Source organism: Coregonus lavaretus (assembly GCF_964263955.1).
Source record: "Coregonus lavaretus genome assembly, chromosome: 6".
Taxonomy (NCBI): domain Eukaryota; kingdom Metazoa; phylum Chordata; class Actinopteri; order Salmoniformes; family Salmonidae; genus Coregonus; species Coregonus lavaretus.
The window spans coordinates 12,595,108-12,615,833 of NC_139993.1; the positions used below are offsets into that span (position 1 = coordinate 12,595,108).

Genomic DNA, 20,726 nt, shown 5'->3' on the forward strand with positions numbered 1-20,726 from the left:
AATCAAAGGTACTCCTTCAATATAAACTTGTTTTTGACGAAAATGAAAATGTGTCAGTTTGTCACGTTCACGAGGTTGAAGTAGTAACATGTTCGTACTACTCTACGTCTGAATCATAAAATATAATCTCATTCTAGTTCTGTGGTTTGAATACTGTAATAAAAAAATTCTCGAGTAGACACTGTTTCAGAATTAAGGACAGTGCAGCATATTTAGGTTGCGGGAAAAAGTCCATGCAAAACATTGTTGAATTAAAATGTTCTGCTAACAGGTCCACAACAATTTGTCATGGTTTATTTATTTCAGAAACTGTCACAGTCCTTTGCCCAATACAGCAAATGTCACAGCAGAAGATTAAAACATTGTGGCAACATCTCCAAAACATTTGATAAAATGTGCCATTGCTTTTGTTTGGTGAAACTGTAATGGCTTAATTTCAATATACTTATTATGTGGTCCTCTGTAGCTCAGCTGGTAGAGCACGGCGCTTGTAACGCCAAGGTAGTGGGTTCGATCCCCGGGACCACCCATACACAAAAAAAATGTATGCATGCATGACTGTAAGTCGCTTTGGATAAAAGCGTCTGCTAAATGGCATATTATTATTATTATACAGCAAATAGGGTTGTTATTTATCACCATAAAAGGTGAATGAAGGGCGTTTTCCAGGCGAATAAATAATGCTCATTCACATGCGCATAGTTTCAGGACGGGGCTGATTTATAGTGAGAAACATGTATGTGTGGCATATGGCAAGTTTATAAATCTCAATATTTTTATAAGTACACATTCTTTTCAGAAATGGGTTAAGCAGATATTTAGTGTGAAATTTACACAACGCTTATCAATGAGGCCCCCAGAGTGCTGGCAGGTCTCCCCTGTCCATGTAATCTTATTCATTGTGATCTAAAGGGCATAGCTGATCTTAAATCCACGTTGGATACATTCAGCCCCAGGGATTTAGGCTCAGTTACATACTGTACCAGTAATGTAGCACTAGCATTAATGTTGATGAAGCAGAGAAAATGGGAGGGAACTCCATTTGAACATTGCAGATGAGATAATGTGATATGCGACATGTGTTGCAACAGACAAAGCATCTTTACATATGTTGATGAGGTGGAGAAAATGGTAAGGAACTTAATTTGAACATTGCAGTATATCATTTAGGACTACAACATGCCGGTATTGTGTCTAGGTTGTGTTATATAAACAGCTAGCTATCAGCTTCTGGTTACGCAAGCCCAAGTCTTCTATTAAGTCCCAAACTAAACCCCCTCTTGGGATGATCCTCTGTTCCCTTGTTCCTTTTCTTCCACAGGTGCTCCAACACATGGAGGACATTAAAATGAGGGAGATGCAGATCTTTGAGTACAAGAAGAAGATTGCAGAGGCAGAGACCAAGCTCAAACAGCAGCAGAACCTCTACGAGGCTGTCCGATCTGATCGGAACCTCTACAGCAAGAACCTTATCGAAGCTCAGGTTGGATTTACATATGATCAGTCAGTCAGTTGTGTAGGCAGGCGGGTGATTGTCCGGTCTGTCGATCGGTCAGTCTACTCGCTCGCTTGCTCACCCATTCAGTCATTCACTCACTCACTCACTCACTCTCCACCCTCTCTTTCAGGATGAGATCACAGAGATGAAGAGGAAACTGAAGATCATGAACCATCAGATTGACCAGCTAAGGGAGGAGATCAACGGCAAAGAGTCTGCCCTGGTCAAGGAGCACCTGGAGTTCCAGCGAGTGGAGAAAGAGAAGGAGGCTCTGAAGGTAATTTACTATGCCGTGCTCACTGTGAGTGGCTAAAGTGGCTACTGTGCAAATGTACTTTTTAGTCTGGGAACCCATTGGTGTAACTAGTCATGAGAGAAAGGATGGTTGTAATTCAGCATTTCGTTTTACTCAAATATTAACACCAACCTGCTTTAGCTTTTTCAATCACATCAGTGTGACACACTCCCCACCAGCATGACACCCATCCTGCCAAATGGCACCTTATTATAGTGCACTACTTTTGACCAAGGCCCAAAGTCTGTTTTCTTTTTTTTTACCTGGCTGCCCTCAAAGGCTAGCCTCCCCTCATTTACCTAATTTTCAAATGGCACAATTAAAACCAGTTTGATTTTAAGTGTAGGCCGTCTTTCCATTCCTCCTATAGGCCGAACTCCAGAAGATGAAGCAGCAGGCTCAGGAGACAAAGCAGTTTATCGACAATCAGGAGGCCGAGGAGAGAAAGCTGCTCAAGATCATAGCCGACGCAGATGCTGAGCGGCTCAGACAGAAGAAAGAATTGGATCAGGTAAGGGACAGAGAGAGGGGTGGAAAGGTGGCTCCCTGCTTTCACTGAAAACTCACTGCCCATTCAAAGAGACACATAGTACTGTCATAGTGATAAAATAGTGCTTAATAAAGGGGCAGGTCGTTCCCGTAGAGGCCTGGGATGGACAGAGATGTTGTCATCAGCCAGCAGATCTGTCATGCCGTTGCGGTCTCACATCACATGGGTCAAAAACATTGTGTTGATGAGGCTGCAGAATGCGACAGAGGTGCAGCTTTTCATTTATTTCTAATGAGGTTTGTATTTGAATGGATGAGACCAAGTAGAAATGTAGAGCATGCTATGGTATGTTGTCACCACCATGAATCTTTTTTCAAGACTTTCTAGGAAATAGCAGTTCATTTAGCAGGTCATCTACCAGTATCACAAGGGGCCAATATCACATTTGTATTTTATTTATTGTATTTTTGTTGTTTGCTCTTTTGCCATCACCGTCGTGTAGGTGATCAGCGAGCGAGACATCCTTGGCACTCAGCTGGTGCGACGAAACGACGAGCTGGCCCTCCTCTACGAGAAGATCAAGATCCAGCAGTCCATGCTGAACAAGGGAGAGATCCAGTACAACCAGAGGGTGGAGGACATCCGCCTCCTCAAGATGGAGATCAAGAAACTCAGACGAGAGAAGGGCATCCTGGCCAAGACTGTGGCTAACGTGGAAGACTTAAGGTGAGATTGAGAGAGGAAGAGAGAGAGGGAGTAAGAGGGTGAGAAAGTGAGCCGGCGAGACAGAGAGGGAGGGAGACGCTGATGTAGACAGAGAGAAGGGGGGACATAGGGAAACAGAGAAAGATCGAGACCCTGCCCTGAACGTCTAGCACCCAAAGTCATACTGAATTAATGTATAACCAATTTATCCCGTACTTTGGTTTTGCAGCTGGTGGCTACCAGTATGATTAAAGGAAAATTCCACCCAAAAACTATATTTTAGTATTTGTTTCATTAGTCCATTGTTGACATAATCCCAAAATGTTTTGCTTATCAGCAATCAAGTTTTCAAGATATCTAACTTTCAAAATACAGAAATCATCCACGTATGATGCATTTTGATGCAAAATGCAGCATATGATGAAACAAATTCCAAAATATAGTTTTTGGTTGGAGTTTTCCTTTAACCGCTGTTAGGTTCTAAGATTCTGGTAGAAATTCCAGTTGGACTCTGAAGAAAGCTAGATTTATTAAACCACACTGGGTCATACAGCTGCAAAGACAAGATATGACGATACAAGCACATATATTTATAACCTCCTACTAGGCGGGGTCAACTCCTTACACATCTTGACAGCCAATACATCTATGTTGCTAGGCAGGAACTTAATTGGTTCCTCTCAACTGGTGTAGTCATGGCCCTGCTTGATGCTAGAACCTTCGTAGGCATGGAAGTGTATGTTTGTGAGATAGGACTGTAGTAGGAGGGTCGTTGGGGTGGGCCCCTCTGGCTCCCCTCCCAGAGGTTTCTTCTCACTTCTTCTGTTGACTTGACCTCGAGCGGAATTCCTCGCTCCTCCCTAGTTCTGTAGCTGGCCTGCCTTATCAAAGACTAACTGTTGCCCTTCTCCTCCCTCAGTAACTTTCCATACACATTCCTTATTCACACTTCATTGACACAGAACATAAACAGTTATCATACATGTAACATAATCAATAAGTTCTTATATAGTGACAGGAATAAGTATATTTTAAGTTAGTACCGAACACCGTTCAAAGAGAGCAGCGCACTGAAATCATAATCAATTTCTGTAAATTATGCACTATTCTTAATAACCTTTCATTTTACATTATTTCATTATTTAAATTGTTTTTGTGGTACAAAAGTGCACAGATCTGTGCAGCAGGACTATTTCTGCATTGCTCAGTTTACATTGCTGTCTCATCCACTATTGGCATTAATTTGCTTTATTGTGAACCTGTTGATATCTGCAACCCACAAAAGGTTACCATAGTGGCATTTGCTGGACATCTGCCATGAACAAAACATTGAATTGATACAGGCTTGCCAATGTTTTTACATCCTTAATGATTAACGAAAATAGTGAAATTGAAGTCTGTTTTCAATCTATGCCCCACTTGTATTTGTTGTCATTAAATATGTGAGGAGGAAATACCATGACATTTGATGGCATTTTGTGGGTTTTGTGACAGACGTGAGGTTTACCACATGCAGAGGGAGCTGCTCAAAGAGAGGACAAGGTGCAGAGCCTTGGAGGAGGAGCTGGAGAATCCTATGAATGTACATCGTTGGAGAAGGCTGGAGGTGTGTGTGTTACTGTGTGTGACTGTGTGTGTGTATATTTTGTGAGTGCATGGGCTCAAAAACATTTAGACCTGTTTCAGTACATTTACTTTTACTGTATACCTACTCTCTTAGGGACATGAACTTCTTAATGCTTCAGCCTAGCTCCTGTGAGACATAGCCAGAGAACTTGTTTAGGGTTATGCATTAATGCCTCTTATTTGACTTTCCTCAGGCCAGCGATCCAAGCACCTACGAGTTGATCCAGAAGATTCACTCTTTACAGAGGCGTCTGATAACCAAGAGCGAGGAGGTGGTGGAGAAAGAGCTTTTATTACAGGTAAACCCCAGATAAATCTGTCTCATCCTATTGGCTACCCAAACACCAGGTGCTCCCACAAGGAATGGGTTGGGTCACAGCAGAAATCAATGGCAGCCTGGGAGAATTTGTTCACTACTTCATAACTTTCAGAAATTAGCGTGGACTGCATACACTGAGTATACCAAACATTAGGAACACCTTCCTAATATTGAGTTGCAACCCCCCGTTTTGCCCTCAGAACAGCCTCAATTCGTCGGGGCATGGACTCTACAAGGTGTCGAAAGCGTTCCACAGAGATGCTGGGCAATGTTGACTCCAATGCTTCCCACAGTTGTGTCAAGTTGGCTGGATGTCCTTTGGGTGGTGGACCATTCTTGATACACATGGGAAACTGTTGAGCGTGAAAAACCCAGCAACGTTGCAGTTCTTGACACAAACCTGTGCGCCTGACACCCACTACCATACCCCGTTCAAAGGCATTTAAATATTTTGTCTTGCCCATTCACCCTCTGAATGGCACACATACACAATCCATGTCTCAATTGTCTCAAGGCTTAACATCCTTTAAAACCTTTTCCAGCAGTCAAATGACCTAGTGCCCTCATGGGTGGAATGTTATTAATATTTTTCATAATTTCATAATTAATAAACATTCCGGTGTTTCTATGTCAAACTATTTCGCTATATTTCAGTCTTCTGTGACGTATATAAAGTGTAATATTGGGATGCAAACTCAAAATGTTATACATTTCAACTCTATATCTGACATTTTTTTTGTAAGGCCATAACCATGTGTGTGAGGTGTATACTTTTGTTTCAAAGTATATTTGTTTAAGACTACCAAGAAACACTCAGATTTAGCCCACTGCAGTAAAATATTAACCTGTCTCCTCTCCTTCATCTACACTGATTGAAGTGGATTTAACAAGTGACATCAATAAGGGATCATAGCTTTCAGCTGGATTCACCTGGTCAGTCTATGTCATGGAAAGAGCAGGTGTTCTTCATTTTTTATATACTCAGTGTTGATACAGTATGCAAAAATGTACAGTCGGAAGTTTACATACACTTAGGTTGGAGTCATTAAAACTAGTTTTTCAACAACTCCACAAATTCCTTGTTAACAAAGTATAGTTTTGGCAAGTCGGTTAGGACATCTACTTTGTGCATGACACAAGTAATTTTACCAACAATTGTTTACAGACAGATTATTTCACTTATAATTCACTATATCACAATTCCAGTGGGTCAGAAGTTTACATACACTTAGTTGACTGTGCCTTTCAACAGCTTGGAAAATTCCAGAAAATGATGTCATGGCTTTAGAAGCTTCTGATAGGCTAATTGACATAATTTGAGTCAATTGGAGGTGTACCTGTGGATGTATTTCAAGGCCTACCTTCAAACTCAGTGCCTCTTTGCTTGACATCATGGGAAAATCTAAAGATATCAGCCAAGACCTCAGAAAAAAAATGTAGACCTCCACAAGTCTGGTTCATCCTTGGGAGCAATTTCCAAATGCCTGAAGGTACCACGTTCATCTGTACACACAATAGTACGCAAGTATAAACACCATGGGACCACGCAGCCGTCATACCGCTCAGGAAGGAGACGTGTTCTGTCTCCTAGAGATAAACGTACTTTGGTGCAAAAAGTGCAAATCAATCCCAGAACAACAGCAAAGGACCTTGTGAGGATGCTGGAGGAAACAGGTACAAAAGTATCTATATCCACAGTAAAACGAGTCCTATATCGACATAACCTGAAAGGCCGCTCAGCAAGGAAGAAGCCACTGCTCCAAAACCGCCATTAAAAAGCCAGACTACGGTTTGCAACTGCACATGGGGACAAAGATCGTACTTTTTGGAGAAATGTCCTCTGGTTTGATGAAACAAAAATTGAACTAATTGGCCATAATGACCATCGTTATGTTTGGAGGAAAAAGGGGGATGCTTGCAAGCCGAAGAACACCATCCCAACCGTGAAGCACGGGGGTGGCAGCATCATGCTGTGGGGGTGCTTTGCTGCAGGAGGGACTGGTGCACTTCACAAAATAGATGGCGTCATGAGGAAGGAAAATTATGTGGATATATTGAAGCAACATCTCAAGACATCAGTCAGGAAGATAAAGCTTGGTCACAAATTAGTCTTCCAAATGGACAATGACCCCAAGCATGCTTCCAAAGTTGTGGCAAAATGGCTTAAGGACAACAAAGTCAGGGTATTGGAGTGGCCATCACAAAGCCCTGACCTCAAACCTATAGAAAATGTGTGGGCAAAACTGAAAAAGCATGTGTGAGCAAGGAGGCCTACAAACCTGACTCAGTTACACCAGCTCTGTCAGGAGGAATGGTCCAAAATTCACCCAACTTATTTTGGGAAGCTTGTGGAAGGCTACCCGAAACGTTTGACCCAAGTTAAACAATTTAAAGGCAATGCTACCAAATACTAATTGAGTGTATGTAAACTTTTGACCCACTGGGAATGTGATGAAAGAAATAAAAGCTAAAATAAATCATTCTCGCTACTATTATTCTGACATTTCACATTCTTAAAATAAAGTGGTGATCCTAACTGACCTAAGACTTTGAATTTTTACTAGGATTAAATGTCAGGAATTGTGAAAACCTGAGTTTAAATGTATTTGGCTAAGGTGTATGTAAACCTCCGACTTCAACTGTAGATAATGGGTGGGTCGAGAGCTGGTAAGGAAGCGCCCAGTGGGATGTGTGCACGTTTTTAAAGAGCCCATCCCTGACTGAATGTTTGGCTGCGTGGCGTCACCTGTCTCTTCCGCTTAAATGCTCAGGAGAAGGAGAAACTGTACGTGGAGCTGAAGCATATTCTGGCCCGTCAGCCTGGACCGGAGGCAGCCGAGCAGCTTCAGATCTACCAGCAGACACTGAGGCAGAAGACAAAACAGCTCAAGGTCCTCTGTGCCTTTCATCTTATTTTTGTACATCCCTCTCTCTCTCCCGATCTTTCTCATTCTTTCTCTCTCTCCCTCCCTCTCTCCCTCATTTCCACTTCCAAGCAGCTCTGACCACTGGCAGAGAAATGGCCACTTCAGATACAGCAGGACCATGCACAGGCTTGCGAGCCAGGCTCACTGGCCCAGAGTAGCTTTTTCCCTGGCCATGACATTTTCAGCTTAGTCATATGCTGCTGCTTGAAGTTGATTTATATTAGATGTCCTTTTAATCTTCCACATCCAGGCTTTGTCATCAGAGCTGAACATGTACGAGTCCCAGGAACAGGAGTACAAGTACGAGATTGAGAGACTGGCCCATGAGCTGCAGAACATCAAGAAGAAGTACCTCACTCAGAAACGCAAAGAACAGCAGTGCAGGTAAAGATTACCCTGGTATAGTACTTACCAACCACCGTAATCACCCCTGAGCTCATTCTGGGGTTTCTGATCCAAACTGATTTAACTCTACAAGTAGTGGCGATTTATCAAATTAATTTAAATGTATGTTTTTACGCGATATTCCAAATGCCTGTATCGCAAGAATCAAGGTTTTGTTCTTTTCCGTTTTTTTATGAGTGTTTATAGTGCCTTCGGAATGTATTCAGACCCCTTGACTTTTTCCACATTCTGTTACGTTACAACCTTATTCTAAAATGGATTAAATAGATTTTTTTGCTCATCAATCTACAAACAATACCCCATAATGACAAAGCAAAAACCGTTTTTTAGAATTGTTTGCTAATTTATTAAAAAATATATATTTATATCACGTTTACATAAGTATTCAGACCCTTTACTCAGTACTTTGTTGAAGAACCTTTGGCAGCGATTACAGCATCAAGTCTTCTTTGGTATGACGCTACAAGCTTGGCACACCTGTATTTGGGGAGTTTCTCCCATTCTTCTCTGCATATCCTTTCTGCAGATGGTTGTCCTTCTGCAAGATTCTCCCATCTCCACAGAGGAGTTTTTGGTCACCTCCCTGACCAAGGCCCTTCTCCCCCGATTGCTCAGTTTGGCAGGGCGGCCAGCTTTAGGAAGAATCTTGGTGGTTCCAAAGTTCTTCCATTTAAGAATGATGGAGGCCACTGTGTTCTTGTGGACCTTCAATGCTGCAGACATGTTTTGGTACCCTTCCCCAGATCGGTGCCTCGACACAAATCTGTCTTGGAGCTCTACGGACAATTACTTAGACCTCACGCCTTGGTTTTTGCTCTGACATACACTGTCAACTGTGGGACCTTATATAGACTGGTGTGTGCCTTTCCAAATCATGTCCAATCAATTCAATTGACCATAGGTGGACTCTAATCAAGTTGTAGAAACATCTCAAGGATGATCAATGAAAACAGGATGCACCTGAGCTCAATTTCGAGTCAAATAGCAAAGGGTCTTAATACTTATGTAAATAAGGTTGTTTTTAATTTTTTAATACATTTGCAAACATTTCTAAAAACCTGTTTTCACTTTGTCATTATGGGGTATTGTGTGTAGATGGCAAAAAAATTATAATATTTAATCAATTTTAGAATAAAGCTGTAACGTAACAAAATGTGGAAAAAGTCAAGGGGTCTGAATACTTTCCGAAGGCACTGTATGTCCACTTGTTTTCATGTTGTATTTTTGGTCTCATCTCCTTCGCTCCTCTGTGCTGTGTGCACCTTCCAATTTACACCAGAGATCTGTATATAATGACAAGATGCACATCTCCGCCTTAACAATGGGAGTCGTTGTCCCAAAGGCGGGAAGGCAGGCAACAAGCTTAGGTCAGAAATAAGCCCATAGAAACGCATTGGCCTTATTTTGGACAGATTTTAGCGCTTCGCCTCTTCCTCTATGGTTTACACACACACCAAGCCCCTCTCCCCCTGCCTCTCACGCCAACAAAGTTCAGAGATCACATCTTCTCTGACAAGTGGTTTTAACTCGCTATTTGCATTTGAGGTTTGGTCCAACAGAATCGGTCATATGGACACCAAAACATTATTATAGAGGAGAAGTTAACTTTTCTAACAATACCCTTTTTATGTCTCAACTACTTAAATTGCACGCAGAGCAGACACTAGTAAAACGAGAGTATCAATGAACATTGATTCTGGAAAATGAATGCTCAGTTTGTCGCACGGGCATTGGGGTACCGCTAGCAGCATTTTAGCCCAAGACTGTTATGCTAGCTAGTCTGTGTTTTATAAATGTGCAATAAGCATAAAACACAATTATATAAGGAACTGGCAAGGAGACAGGCAGAAGGGTGTGTTCATAACAATTCAACTGTTCAACCTTGTTAGCTAGCAAATAGATCCAAGTTGGCGAAACATGAAATATAAAGATTAGCTGGCTAATCACTAGCACGTGGGCTTGAGAGATTGTTGATGAGACCTATGTTAACTTTCTATAGACTAATCCCTGCTACAAGAAGTTTGTAATTATTAGTGAATGTGCATTATGCATGGTTCTAGTAAACATTTTAACAAAAAAGGGCATTTTCAGAGACAGACTTGAAAACCAGATCAGTGATTATTGCAAAGAAAAGTAGGTTCAACTATTTTGATAAAATAATTAAATTATGGTTGTGGAAGGCTTATATTTAGCCTAGTTATAACTTCACAAGCCCTGAATTCAATAGATTATTGTTGATTGTTTGAAATGCAGTGTATTTTACCTTTAATTGTACAACAACGCTTATTTAGAGAAAACATTTTTAAAATCGTCGATATATATTGTGAATCGCCCATAAGTTTGAAAAAATCGAGATATGATTTTTAGGCCGTATGGCCCAGCCCTATGTACAAGGGTTGCGAAAATGCAGTGAGTGTGTGCGAATGCGTGATCCTAACTGAAGATGACCTTCAATGTGAAGTGGGTGATCAGTGATGGCTTCAGACATACCATAAATTATACCACAAATCCAGTCGCCGTCAGTGTATGAAAAATGTATGCACTCACTAACTGTAAGTCGCTCTGGATAAGAGCGTCTGCTAAATGACTAAAATGTAAAAAATGTAAAATGAGAACCGATCTACGACCACCATGACTGTGGTGAAGCCGTCAGAATGTGGAAGGTCGGTGACAAAGTCTTTGGACAGGTGTGACCAAGGTCGCTGAGGCACTGGGAGAGGAACTAGTTTGCCTGCTGGGGCGTGTCACGGTTTCGGCCGAGGCTGCCTCTCTTCCTTGCTCGGGCAGGCTTCGGCGGTCGTCGTCTCCGGAGTACTAGCTGCCACCGTTGAATGTTTCTATGTTCGTTTGGTTTTGTCTTGATTATGTACACCTGTTTTCGTTTAGCGCTAATTAGTGTCCTTTAAGTTCTCTTTGTGTTTGTCAGGTGTTGTGTGTGATTGTTTCGCTGTCGTGTTTGTGCGCTACTGTCTACCGTTTGCTCTTTGTAGCTTTCCTCCTCTGTTTAGGAGGGTATGATCGCACATGTTTAGTGCGCCCTTTTGTTTACGCCTGTGTGCGGTTTTTCTCGCCTCCGGGCTTTTGGCTCGTGTATTTGAGTGTGCTTTCACTAAAGTCTTTTGGACTTATTTTCTGCGTCCTGCACCTGATTCCTGCACCACACCCACCTGCAGCACCCTCTGACAGAATCACACACCTGAAGGATGGAATCAGCAGGAGCCGCAGCAGCACATGAGACTCTGGAGGATCGGGTCCGTGAGCAGAATGACCAGATCCTTCATATCGGGACCGCCCTGCAGGACGTTATTAACACCCTTCAACGCTGGGAGACCAGAGGGACACCCCCAACTCCACCTCCCCTGCCATCACCATCGGCCAGTCAGCCCATTCAAGCTCCGGAACCCAGGGGAATTCGACTCTCGCTCCCGAGGGCCTATGATGGGACCAGGTGTCAGGGCTTCCTTCTACAGGTGGAGCTTTACCTGGCCACCGTGCACCCGGCACTCTGGACACGAGAGCGTGTCTGCCCTCATCTCCTGTCTTACCGGCAAGGCGTTGGAATGGGCCAACGCCGAGTGGAGGAGAATAGACGCCACCACCATCACATACTCTGAGTTCTCCCGCCGCTTCAGGGCGGTGTTTGACCATCCACCTGAGGGGAAAGCGGCGGGGGAGCGTCTGTTCTACCTCCGGCAGGGGAGGAGGAGCGCCCAGGAGTTCGCTTTAGAATTCCGTACTCTAGCGGCGGATGCAGGGTGGAATGAGCGGGCCCTCATCGATCACTACCGCTGTAGTCTACGAGAGGACGTCCGTCGGGAGCTGGCCTGCAGGGATACCAGTCTCTCTTTCGATCAGTTAGTGGACATGTCCATCAGGCTGGACACCCTGCTGGCTACCCGCGGACGTTCCGAGGGGGGTCCGTCCATTTCACCCTCCAGCGCCTCCGAGCCGAGCCCTATGGAGCTTGGGGGCGCTGGCGCTAGAGAGAGGAGGGGTCGGAGTACGAGGGGGCCCGTCTCCTGCACCAACTGTGGCCGTGGAGGACACACCACGGCTAGGTGCTGGGGATGGTCTCCTAGGGGAGAAGACGACAGGCTCCGCACTGGGGAGTCCTTCCAGGTGAGTAGGCGCCCCACTTACCCAGAGCTCTCTGTTGCGCACTTCTGTATACCTGTGCGTTTTCTACAGGTAGCACCTCATTCCCAGCATAAGGCGCTGGTAGATTCAGGGAATTTTGTTGATAGAAAATTTTGTTTAGAATTAGGGATTCCCCTTCTTCCTGTTGACGTCCCATTCCCCGTTCATGCCCTAGATAGCCGTCCATTGGGATCGGGCTTGATCAGGGAGGTCACGGCGCCACTTAGGATGTGTGCGCAGGGGGGTCATGAGGAGATTATCCAGCTATTTCTAATCGACTCGCCTGCGTATCCGGTGGTGCTGGGCATGCCCTGGTTGAGTATCCATAACCCGTCTATTTCGTGGCAGGAGAGGGCTCTGATGGAGTGGTCTGCCCAGTGTGTGGGTCGATGTTTAGGCGTTTCCGTGGGGGCTACCTCGGTGGAGAGTCCAAACCAGGTGCCCGCATTGCACATTCCCCCTGAGTATGAGGATTTGGCTATTGTGTTCAGTAAGTCGAGGGCGACGCAGTTGCCTCCCCATAGGCAGGGAGATTGTGCGATAGACCTCCAGGCAGGAGCTGCGCTCCCACGGAGCCATGTGTATCCTCTGTCTCAGGAGGAGAAGAGAGCTATGGAGACTTACATAGACGAATCTCTGAGACAAGGATACATACGGTCATCCACTTCCCCTGCGTCCTCGAGTTTCTTTTTTGTGAAGAAAAGGGATGGAGGGTTACGCCCCGTGCATTGATTACCGTAGTCTCAATCAGATCACGGTGAAGTACAGTTATCCACTTCCTCTGATTGCGACCATGACGGAGTCATTGCACGGGGCGCGTTTTTTCACTAAATTAGATCTCAGGAGCGCGTACAACTTGGTGCGCATTAGGGAGGGCGATGAATGGAAGACAGCATTTAGTACCACCTCGGGGCATTACGAGTATCTTGTCATGCCATACGGGTTGATGAATGCTCCTTCAGTTTTCCAATCATTTGTGGATGAGATATTCAGGGACATGCAGGGGCAGGGGGTGGTCGTGTACATAGATGACATTCTCGTGTTCTCGTCTACCCGAGTCGAGCATGTGGCTCTGGTGCGCCGAGTGTTGCGGAGGCTGTTGGAGCACGACCTGTATGTCAAGGCAGAGAAGTGTCTGTTTTTCCAGGAGTCGATCTCCTTTTTGGGTTATCAGTTGTCTGCGTCAGGGGTGAAGATGGAGGTTGACCGGGTGTCAGCCGTGCGTAATTGGCAAACGCCAACCACTGTTAAAGAGGTGCAGCAGTTTTTGGGGTTTGCGAATTACTACCGGAGGTTTATCCGGGGTTTTGGACAGGTGGCAGCTTCCATAACGTCTCTTTTGAAGGGGGGTCCGGTGCGTTTGCAGTGGTCAGCCGAGGCGGACAGGGCTTTTGGGAGGCTGAAGGACCTGTTTACTTCGGCTCCGGTGCTGGCGCATCCGGATCCCTCTTTACCATTTCAGGTAGAGGTGGACGCGTCAGAGGCCGGTATAGGAGCCGTGCTTTCGCAACAGTCCGGCACGCCACCTAAACTCCGCCCCTGTGCCTTTTATTCCAAAAAGCTCAGTCCGGCGGAGCGAAATTATGACGTAGGGGACAGGGAGCTGTTAGCCGTGGTACAGGCCCTAAAGGTGTGGAGGCACTGGCTTGAGGGGGCTCAACACCCTTTCCTCATTTTGACTGACCACCGTAACCTGGAGTACATCCGGGCGGCTAGGAGACTGAACCCTCGCCAGGCGCGGTGGAACATGTTTTTGACCCGGTTCGTATTTAAGATCACGTACATCCCTGGGTCACAGAACGGTAAGGCAGACGCACTGTCTCGGCGGTATGACACGGAGGAGAGGTCCGTGGAGCCCACTCCCATACTGCCGGAGTCTTGTCTGGTGGCACCGGTAGTGTGGGAGGTCGATGCTGAAATCGAGCGGACGTTGCGCACCGACCCTAGTCCTCCTCAATGCCCGGAGGGTCGGAAGTACGTTCCGCTCGAGGTTCGGGATCGATTGATCTATTGGGCTCACACGTCACCCTCCTCTGGACATCCTGGTATAGGCCGGACAGTGCACTGCCTTAGTGCTAAGTACTGGTGGCCCACGTTGGCGAGGGATGTGAGGGTTTATGTCTCCTCCTGCTCGGTGTGCGCCCAGTGTAAGGCGCCTAGACATCTGCCTAGGGGTAAGTTACAACCCCTGCCCGTTCCACAACGACCATGGTCTCACCTCTCGGTGGACTTCATCACTGACCTTCCCTCCTCACAGGGGAATACTACTATACTGGTCGTTGTGGACCGGTTATCTAAGGCCTGTCGTTTGCTCCCTATGCTGGGCCTTCCTACTGCCCTACAGACCGCCAAAGCTCTATTCACCCATGTTTTCCGGCACTACGGAGTACCCGAGGATATTGTGTCTGATCGAGGTCCCCAATTCACCTCCAGAGTCTGGAGAGCCTTTATGGAGCGTTTGGGGGTCTCGGTGAGCCTCACCTCGGGTTACCATCCTGAGAGTAATGGGCAGGTGGAACGTGTGAACCAGGATGTGGGTAGGTTTCTTAGATCATACTGCCAGGACCGGCCGGAGGAGTGGGCACGGTACGTTCCCTGGGCAGAAATGGCCCAGAATTCCCTACGCCATTCCTCAACTAACCTAACCCCTTTCCAATGTGTGTTAGGTTACCAGCCGGTTCTGGCACCTTGGCAGCAGAGCCAGATCGAGGCTCCTGCGGTGGATGAGTGGGTACGGCGCTCGGAGGAGACGTGGAACGCTGCACACGTCAACCTGCAGCGGGCCCTCCGTCGTCAAAAGGCGAGCGCCGATCTCCACCGCAGTGAGGGGCCGGTGTACGCACCTGGTGATCGAGTCTGGCTCTCTACCAGAAACCTGCCCCTCCGCCTGCCCTGTCGGAAACTGGGTCGGCGGTTTGTGGGGCCGTTTAAAGTCCTGAGAAGATTGAACGAGGTGTGTTACAGATTACAACTGCCTATTGAGTATAAAAATATTAACCCCTCGTTCCATGTGTCTCTTCTCAGGCCGGTGGTAGCTGGCCCACTCCAGGAAAATGAGATCAGGGAGACTCCTCCGCCCCCATTGGACATCGAGGGGGCACCGGCGTACTCCGTGCGGTCCATCTTGGATTTGAGACGTCGGATGGGGGGTCTCCAATATCTGGTGGAGTGGGAGGGGTACGGCCCGGAGGAACGGTGCTGGGTGCCGAGGAGAGACATTTTGGACCCGTCTCTCCTGACAGAATTCCACCGTAGTCACCCGACGCACCCTGCTCCGCGTCCTCCTGGTCGTCCCCGAGGCCGGAGTCGGCGCACGTCTGGAGCCGGGCGTCAAGGGGGGGGTACTGTCACGGTTTCGGCCGAGGCTGCCTCTCTTCCTTGCTCGGGCAGGCTTCGGCGGTCGTCGTCTCCGGAGTACTAGCTGCCACCGTTGAATGTTTCTATGTTCGTTTGTTTTTGTCTTGATTATGTACACCTGTTTTCGTTTAGCGCTAATTAGTGTCCTTTAAGTTCTCTTTGTGTTTGTCAGGTGTTGTGTGTGATTGTTTCGCTGTCCTGTTTGTGCGCTACTGTCTACCGTTTGCTCTTTGTAGCTTTCCTCCTCTGTTTAGGAGAGTATGATCGCACATGTTTAGTGCGCCCTTTTGTTTACGCCTGTGTGCGGTTTTTCTCGCTTCCGGGCTTTTGGCTCGTGTATTTGAGTGTGCTTTCACTAAAGTCTTTTGGACTTATTTTCTGCGTCCTGCGCCTGATTCCTGCACCACACCCACCTGCAGCACCCTCTGACAGGGCGTTACGAGGTGTCTTCTTTGGGCACATACGGAACAGGAGCTGACATAGCGGGAGACATCAGAAGCCAAGGTGGGCCACCAGTATTTTTGGGCTAGAGAATGCAGGGTGCGCGTAATACCAGAGTGCCCTGCCGTAAGGGTGGTATGCACCCAGATCAGCAGGCGGTCACGGACACTGGGTCCTCCTGAGCCGCCAGGCAGATGTCTTCGTCCACATCCCAAACGACAGGTGCAACGATGAGAGACGAGGGCAGGATAGGACCCCCAGATCCTTCCTTTCTCCGGTATGGTGCATCCTGGAGAGTGCGTCGGCCTTCACATTCTGGGATCCTGGGCGGTAGGACAGAATGAATTGGAAGCGAGTGAGAAATTGGGCCCACCTGGCTTGACGAGAGTTCATCCGTTTCGCTGCCCGTATGTGCTCCAAATTCCGGTGGTCAGTAAGAATCCGGAATGGATGGACTGCGCCCTCCAGCCAGTGTCTCCATTCCTCCAGAGCGAGGACCACCGCAAACAGCTCCCTGTCTCCAACTCCATAGTTCCTCTCTGCGGGGGTAAGCTTTTTAGAGAAAAAGGCACAGGGATACATTTTCTCTAGGTTACCGTGCCGCTGGGAGAGGACCGCACCCACGCCCTCCTCCGATGCGTCCACCTCCAGGATGAAAGGACGAGATGGATCTGGGTGTTTTAGGATGGGCGCTGTGGTGAACCTCTCCTTCAGCCTATTGAAGGCAGCATCAGCCTCAGGGTTCCAGGCCAGCTTCTGAGGCCCACCCTTAAGGAGAGAGGTGAGCGGGCGGCTATGGAGCTGAGGACCTGATGAAACGCCGGTAGAAATTAGCGAAGCCCAGGAAGCTCTGAAGGCCCTTGATGGTGGTGGGAACTGGCCATGACCTGACGCCGTCTGTCTTCACTCCTTCCATGAACACCCCCTGAGGACTGATCCGGTATCCCAGGAAGGAGATGGCCTATTGGTGGAATTCGCATTTCTTCCCCTTCACCAACAGGCTGTGTTCCCGGAGGCAGAGTAGGACAGCTCGGACGTCCCTGAAGTGCTCCTCGAACATAGCCGAGTAGATCAGGATATCGTCGATGTACACCACCACCTGTCTACTCAGCATGTCCCGAAACACGTAATTGACGAAGGACTGGAACACAGAAGGTGCGTTGGCGAGGCCGTAGGGCATGACGCAGTATTCATAGTGGCCTGAGGTAGTGCTGAATGCCGTCTTCCACTCGTCTCCTTCCCAGATTCGGATCAGGTTGTAGGCACTCCTCAGGTCCAACTTGCTAAAGTACCGGGCCCCTCGTAGCTGCTCGATGGCCGACGGAACCAGAGGGAGTGGGTACCGGTACTTGGTGGTGACTGCGTTCAGCCCCCTGTAGTCAATGCATGGTCTCAGTCCTCTGTATTTTTTGGCCACGAAGAAGAAGCTGGTGGAGGCAGGAGAGGTAGAGCGTCTGATGAACCCCTGTTTCAGGGTCTCTGCCACATACTTCTCCATGGCCTCAGTCTCCGCCATGGAAAGGGGGTAAATGTGACTCTTCGGGGGGTGTTGTCCCTCCAGCAGGTCAATGGTGCAGTCCTAGGGCCTGTGAGGAGGGAGACACGTAGCCTTTAATGAAGAGAAGACATCAGAGAGATCTGCATACTCACGTGGAATGTTGGGCTGGAGGGCAGACTCCGGACTCTCCACTGACGTGGAACAACAACCCACCGGCAGGCAGGTCTTCCGGCATGAGGTGGACCAGGCTGTGATCCTCTTGGTGCTCCAATTGATGGTGGGGTTGTGTAGTCTGAGCCAGGGCAATCCCAAAATGATCCGGTGAAGGGGTGACGTGACAGTGTGGAATGACAGCTCCTCGTGGTGCTCCGGTAGTGTGGGAATGGTGATGGGGAGAGTGATGTGCGTAATGGTGCCTGAGAAGGAATAACCAGTCACCGTTATGGGAACTAAAAACAATGGTTTTGTGATAGGAGCTGACATAACACTCACGGAGCGGCGACGGGAGTCATACCGCCTAGATAGGGATCCGCCAGGAGATCTGTGGTCCGTGGTGGTGTAGGGGGTGCTGCCCACCTCCATGGGTGAGGACTCGGAAGCAGGGCGGCTTCCATAGCTCAGATGGGGTGAGCGTCGAGGCTCCGGGAGGTGTTGGGAACGCCGTCTCTCTCTCAACATGTCGTCAAGACGGATGGACGTGGTGATGAGGGTATCAAGGTCCATCTCGTCGTCCCGACATGCGAGTTCCGTCTTGATGTCCTCCCGTAAGCCTCTTGTGAAGGCCGTGCGCAGAGCACGCTCATTTCAGCCAGAAGACGCCGCCACCGTGCGAAAGCTCAGAGTACTCGGACGCGGGCCCATCTCTCTGTTGTAGATGTCCTTTCCCTCCATGGGATGATCAAACACCGCCCTGAACTGAGCGAGGAAGGTGGGGTAGGGAAGCGCCACTGCCTCCTCTCCTTCCCAGACTGCCGTGGCCCAATCCAGCGCCTTTCCTTTAGGTAGCGAAATCACCAGCGCTATCCTGGCTTGGTCAGATGGATATGCCCCAGGTTGACGCGCCAGATAAAGTGAAACCTGCAGCAGGAAGCCGCTACATTTAGTAGTTTTACCGTCATAGCGCTCCGGTAGGGTGAGGGTTCCCGCAGAAGTGGGTGATAGGACGGGAACAGGTGGATTGGGGGCACTCGCCGCTCCCTGAGGTGGAACCGGAGTGCTGGGCAGATTATGAAGAGTTTGGAGCACTTCCTGCATGGCGGCGTTCAACTGGGCAATCTGCTGCTGGTGCTGGTCGAGGCACTGGGAAACTCCTGCTGCATCCATTTTCGTTTGGTGTGTGATTCTGTGACGAGTACTGAGTATACGAAGAGGCAGGACGCAGACGCAGGAATTAACAAGGTCGGTGCAGGTGCGCTGGAGGTGATTAGGGTTTCCATTCCGGTGTTGCCGAGGTGGTGCGCTCAGACCGGTGGCTCAGTAGACTGGCGAATCAGAGCGCCGGAGGGGAGCAACGGGAGGAGACGTGACAATATCAGCTGTATGTGACCAGGCGAAAAAACCTTTCCAAGCCAAACCATATCATTACCGCTACACACAGCCTACATTGTTGTCACCATATTAGCTAAAGTAACATCCTAGTCAACATAACTAATAAAACTAATGCGTTAGTAAGCCCTCTACAATCATGCAGTAATGTTACAGTAAGCAGTTTAGCAGTTACACCGGCAAGCCCCAGTGGTAGTAAATTAATAAAACCAAACGCTTACCTTGACTTGGAAGAGTTCCAGTGTTGTTTTGGATAGTCATAGCCAGCTAGCTAACATAGCATCCCTCTGTTTGAGCAGGGTGTTTGAGTAGGCTAAACTAGCTAGCTGCATTTGCTAGCTAAGTAAGTGAAACTGAAAGTGAAAAAAAGACAATCTCTCTCTCTTGCTTCTCCTTAATTTTTGAAGAAATTAATTTGTTCAAAACTTTTCAAGTATTGTCTTTCTCTCTCTTTGAGTCAACTACTTACCACATGTTATGCACTGCAGTGCTAGCTAGCTGTAGCTAATGCTTTCAGTACTAGATTCATTCTCTGATCCTTTGATTGGGTGGACAACATGTCAGTTCATGCTGTAAGAGCTCTGATAGGTTGGAGGACGTCCTCTGGAAGTTGTCATAATTACTGTGTAAGTCTATTGAAGGGGGTGAGAACCAAGAGCCTCCTAGGTTTTGTATTGAAGTCAATGTACCAAGAGGAGGACGGAAGCTAACTGTCCTCCGGCTACAGCATGGTGCTACCCTACAGAGTGCTGTTGAGGCTACTGTAGACCTTCATTGCAAAACAGTGTGTTTTAATCAATTATTTGGTGACGTTAATATATTTAGTATAGTTTTATCTAAAAAGGATAACTTTTTTAATGTTTTACCATTTTTATTTGTATGAATTTCACTGAGGAGGATGGTCCTCCCCTTCCTCTTCTGAGGAGCCTCCACTGCTCAAATCAAAAAAGCTGGGAAGACGACCAGAGAATCAATTAGCCAGCGAATTGGGCGACCTTACCGTGTGTGTGCGTGCGAGTGTGGATGGAGCAACTCTGAAATGCGTCTGCATGTGTCTGTGTGACAAATGTCCTTCTCATTTCCTGGAACTCTCTTGTGTGTCCGCAGGGAGAAAGAGAGGAGCCTGGCCCAGGTGGGACAGTCGGTGATCCTGCCCCAGCGCAGCGACGGTCCACGCTTCACCGGTGGAGGCTTCAGTCTTGAGCAGGCTGGCAAAATCACTACCTAGAGGGGGAGACAAGAAGCTCCCTCCAGCCTTACGTCTTATCACACTCCCTCTTATTACCTCCTCACCCCTCATAAGACACTCACCATTGTTGATACTGTTTTTAAGAGCTCTTCTAAAGGAATAATTAATGGGCTGTGATGTTATTCAATAAAGAGAGCTCACTTCACGTATCAGTCTGACCTTTCTCCAATATTTATGCTTGAAGTTAGAAAATGGTCAGTCCAATCAGCGTTCTCTCTGAAAAAATGGGTGGGT

General features: G+C 47.5%; 1 protein-coding gene across 1 annotated transcript in view; it reads left to right on the forward strand.

Annotated features, from left to right (window-relative positions):
- The window catches only part of LOC311130367 (cilia- and flagella-associated protein 58-like), a gene marked incomplete at both ends in the record, with an annotated part of 32,290 nt that extends 11,819 nt beyond the window's left edge, over positions 1-20,471 (forward strand). The window contains 9 exons of the mRNA XM_084163091.1: positions 1,322-1,483; positions 1,629-1,775; positions 2,164-2,304; positions 2,786-3,009; positions 4,483-4,594; positions 4,809-4,913; positions 7,705-7,824; positions 8,111-8,244; positions 20,351-20,471. Of these exons, the coding sequence (XP_084019217.1) occupies positions 1,322-1,483; positions 1,629-1,775; positions 2,164-2,304; positions 2,786-3,009; positions 4,483-4,594; positions 4,809-4,913; positions 7,705-7,824; positions 8,111-8,244; positions 20,351-20,471 (1,266 nt within the window). The remainder of the gene's footprint in view (positions 1-1,321; positions 1,484-1,628; positions 1,776-2,163; positions 2,305-2,785; positions 3,010-4,482; positions 4,595-4,808; positions 4,914-7,704; positions 7,825-8,110; positions 8,245-20,350) is intronic.
- Positions 20,472-20,726: the final 255 nt, after the last annotated feature.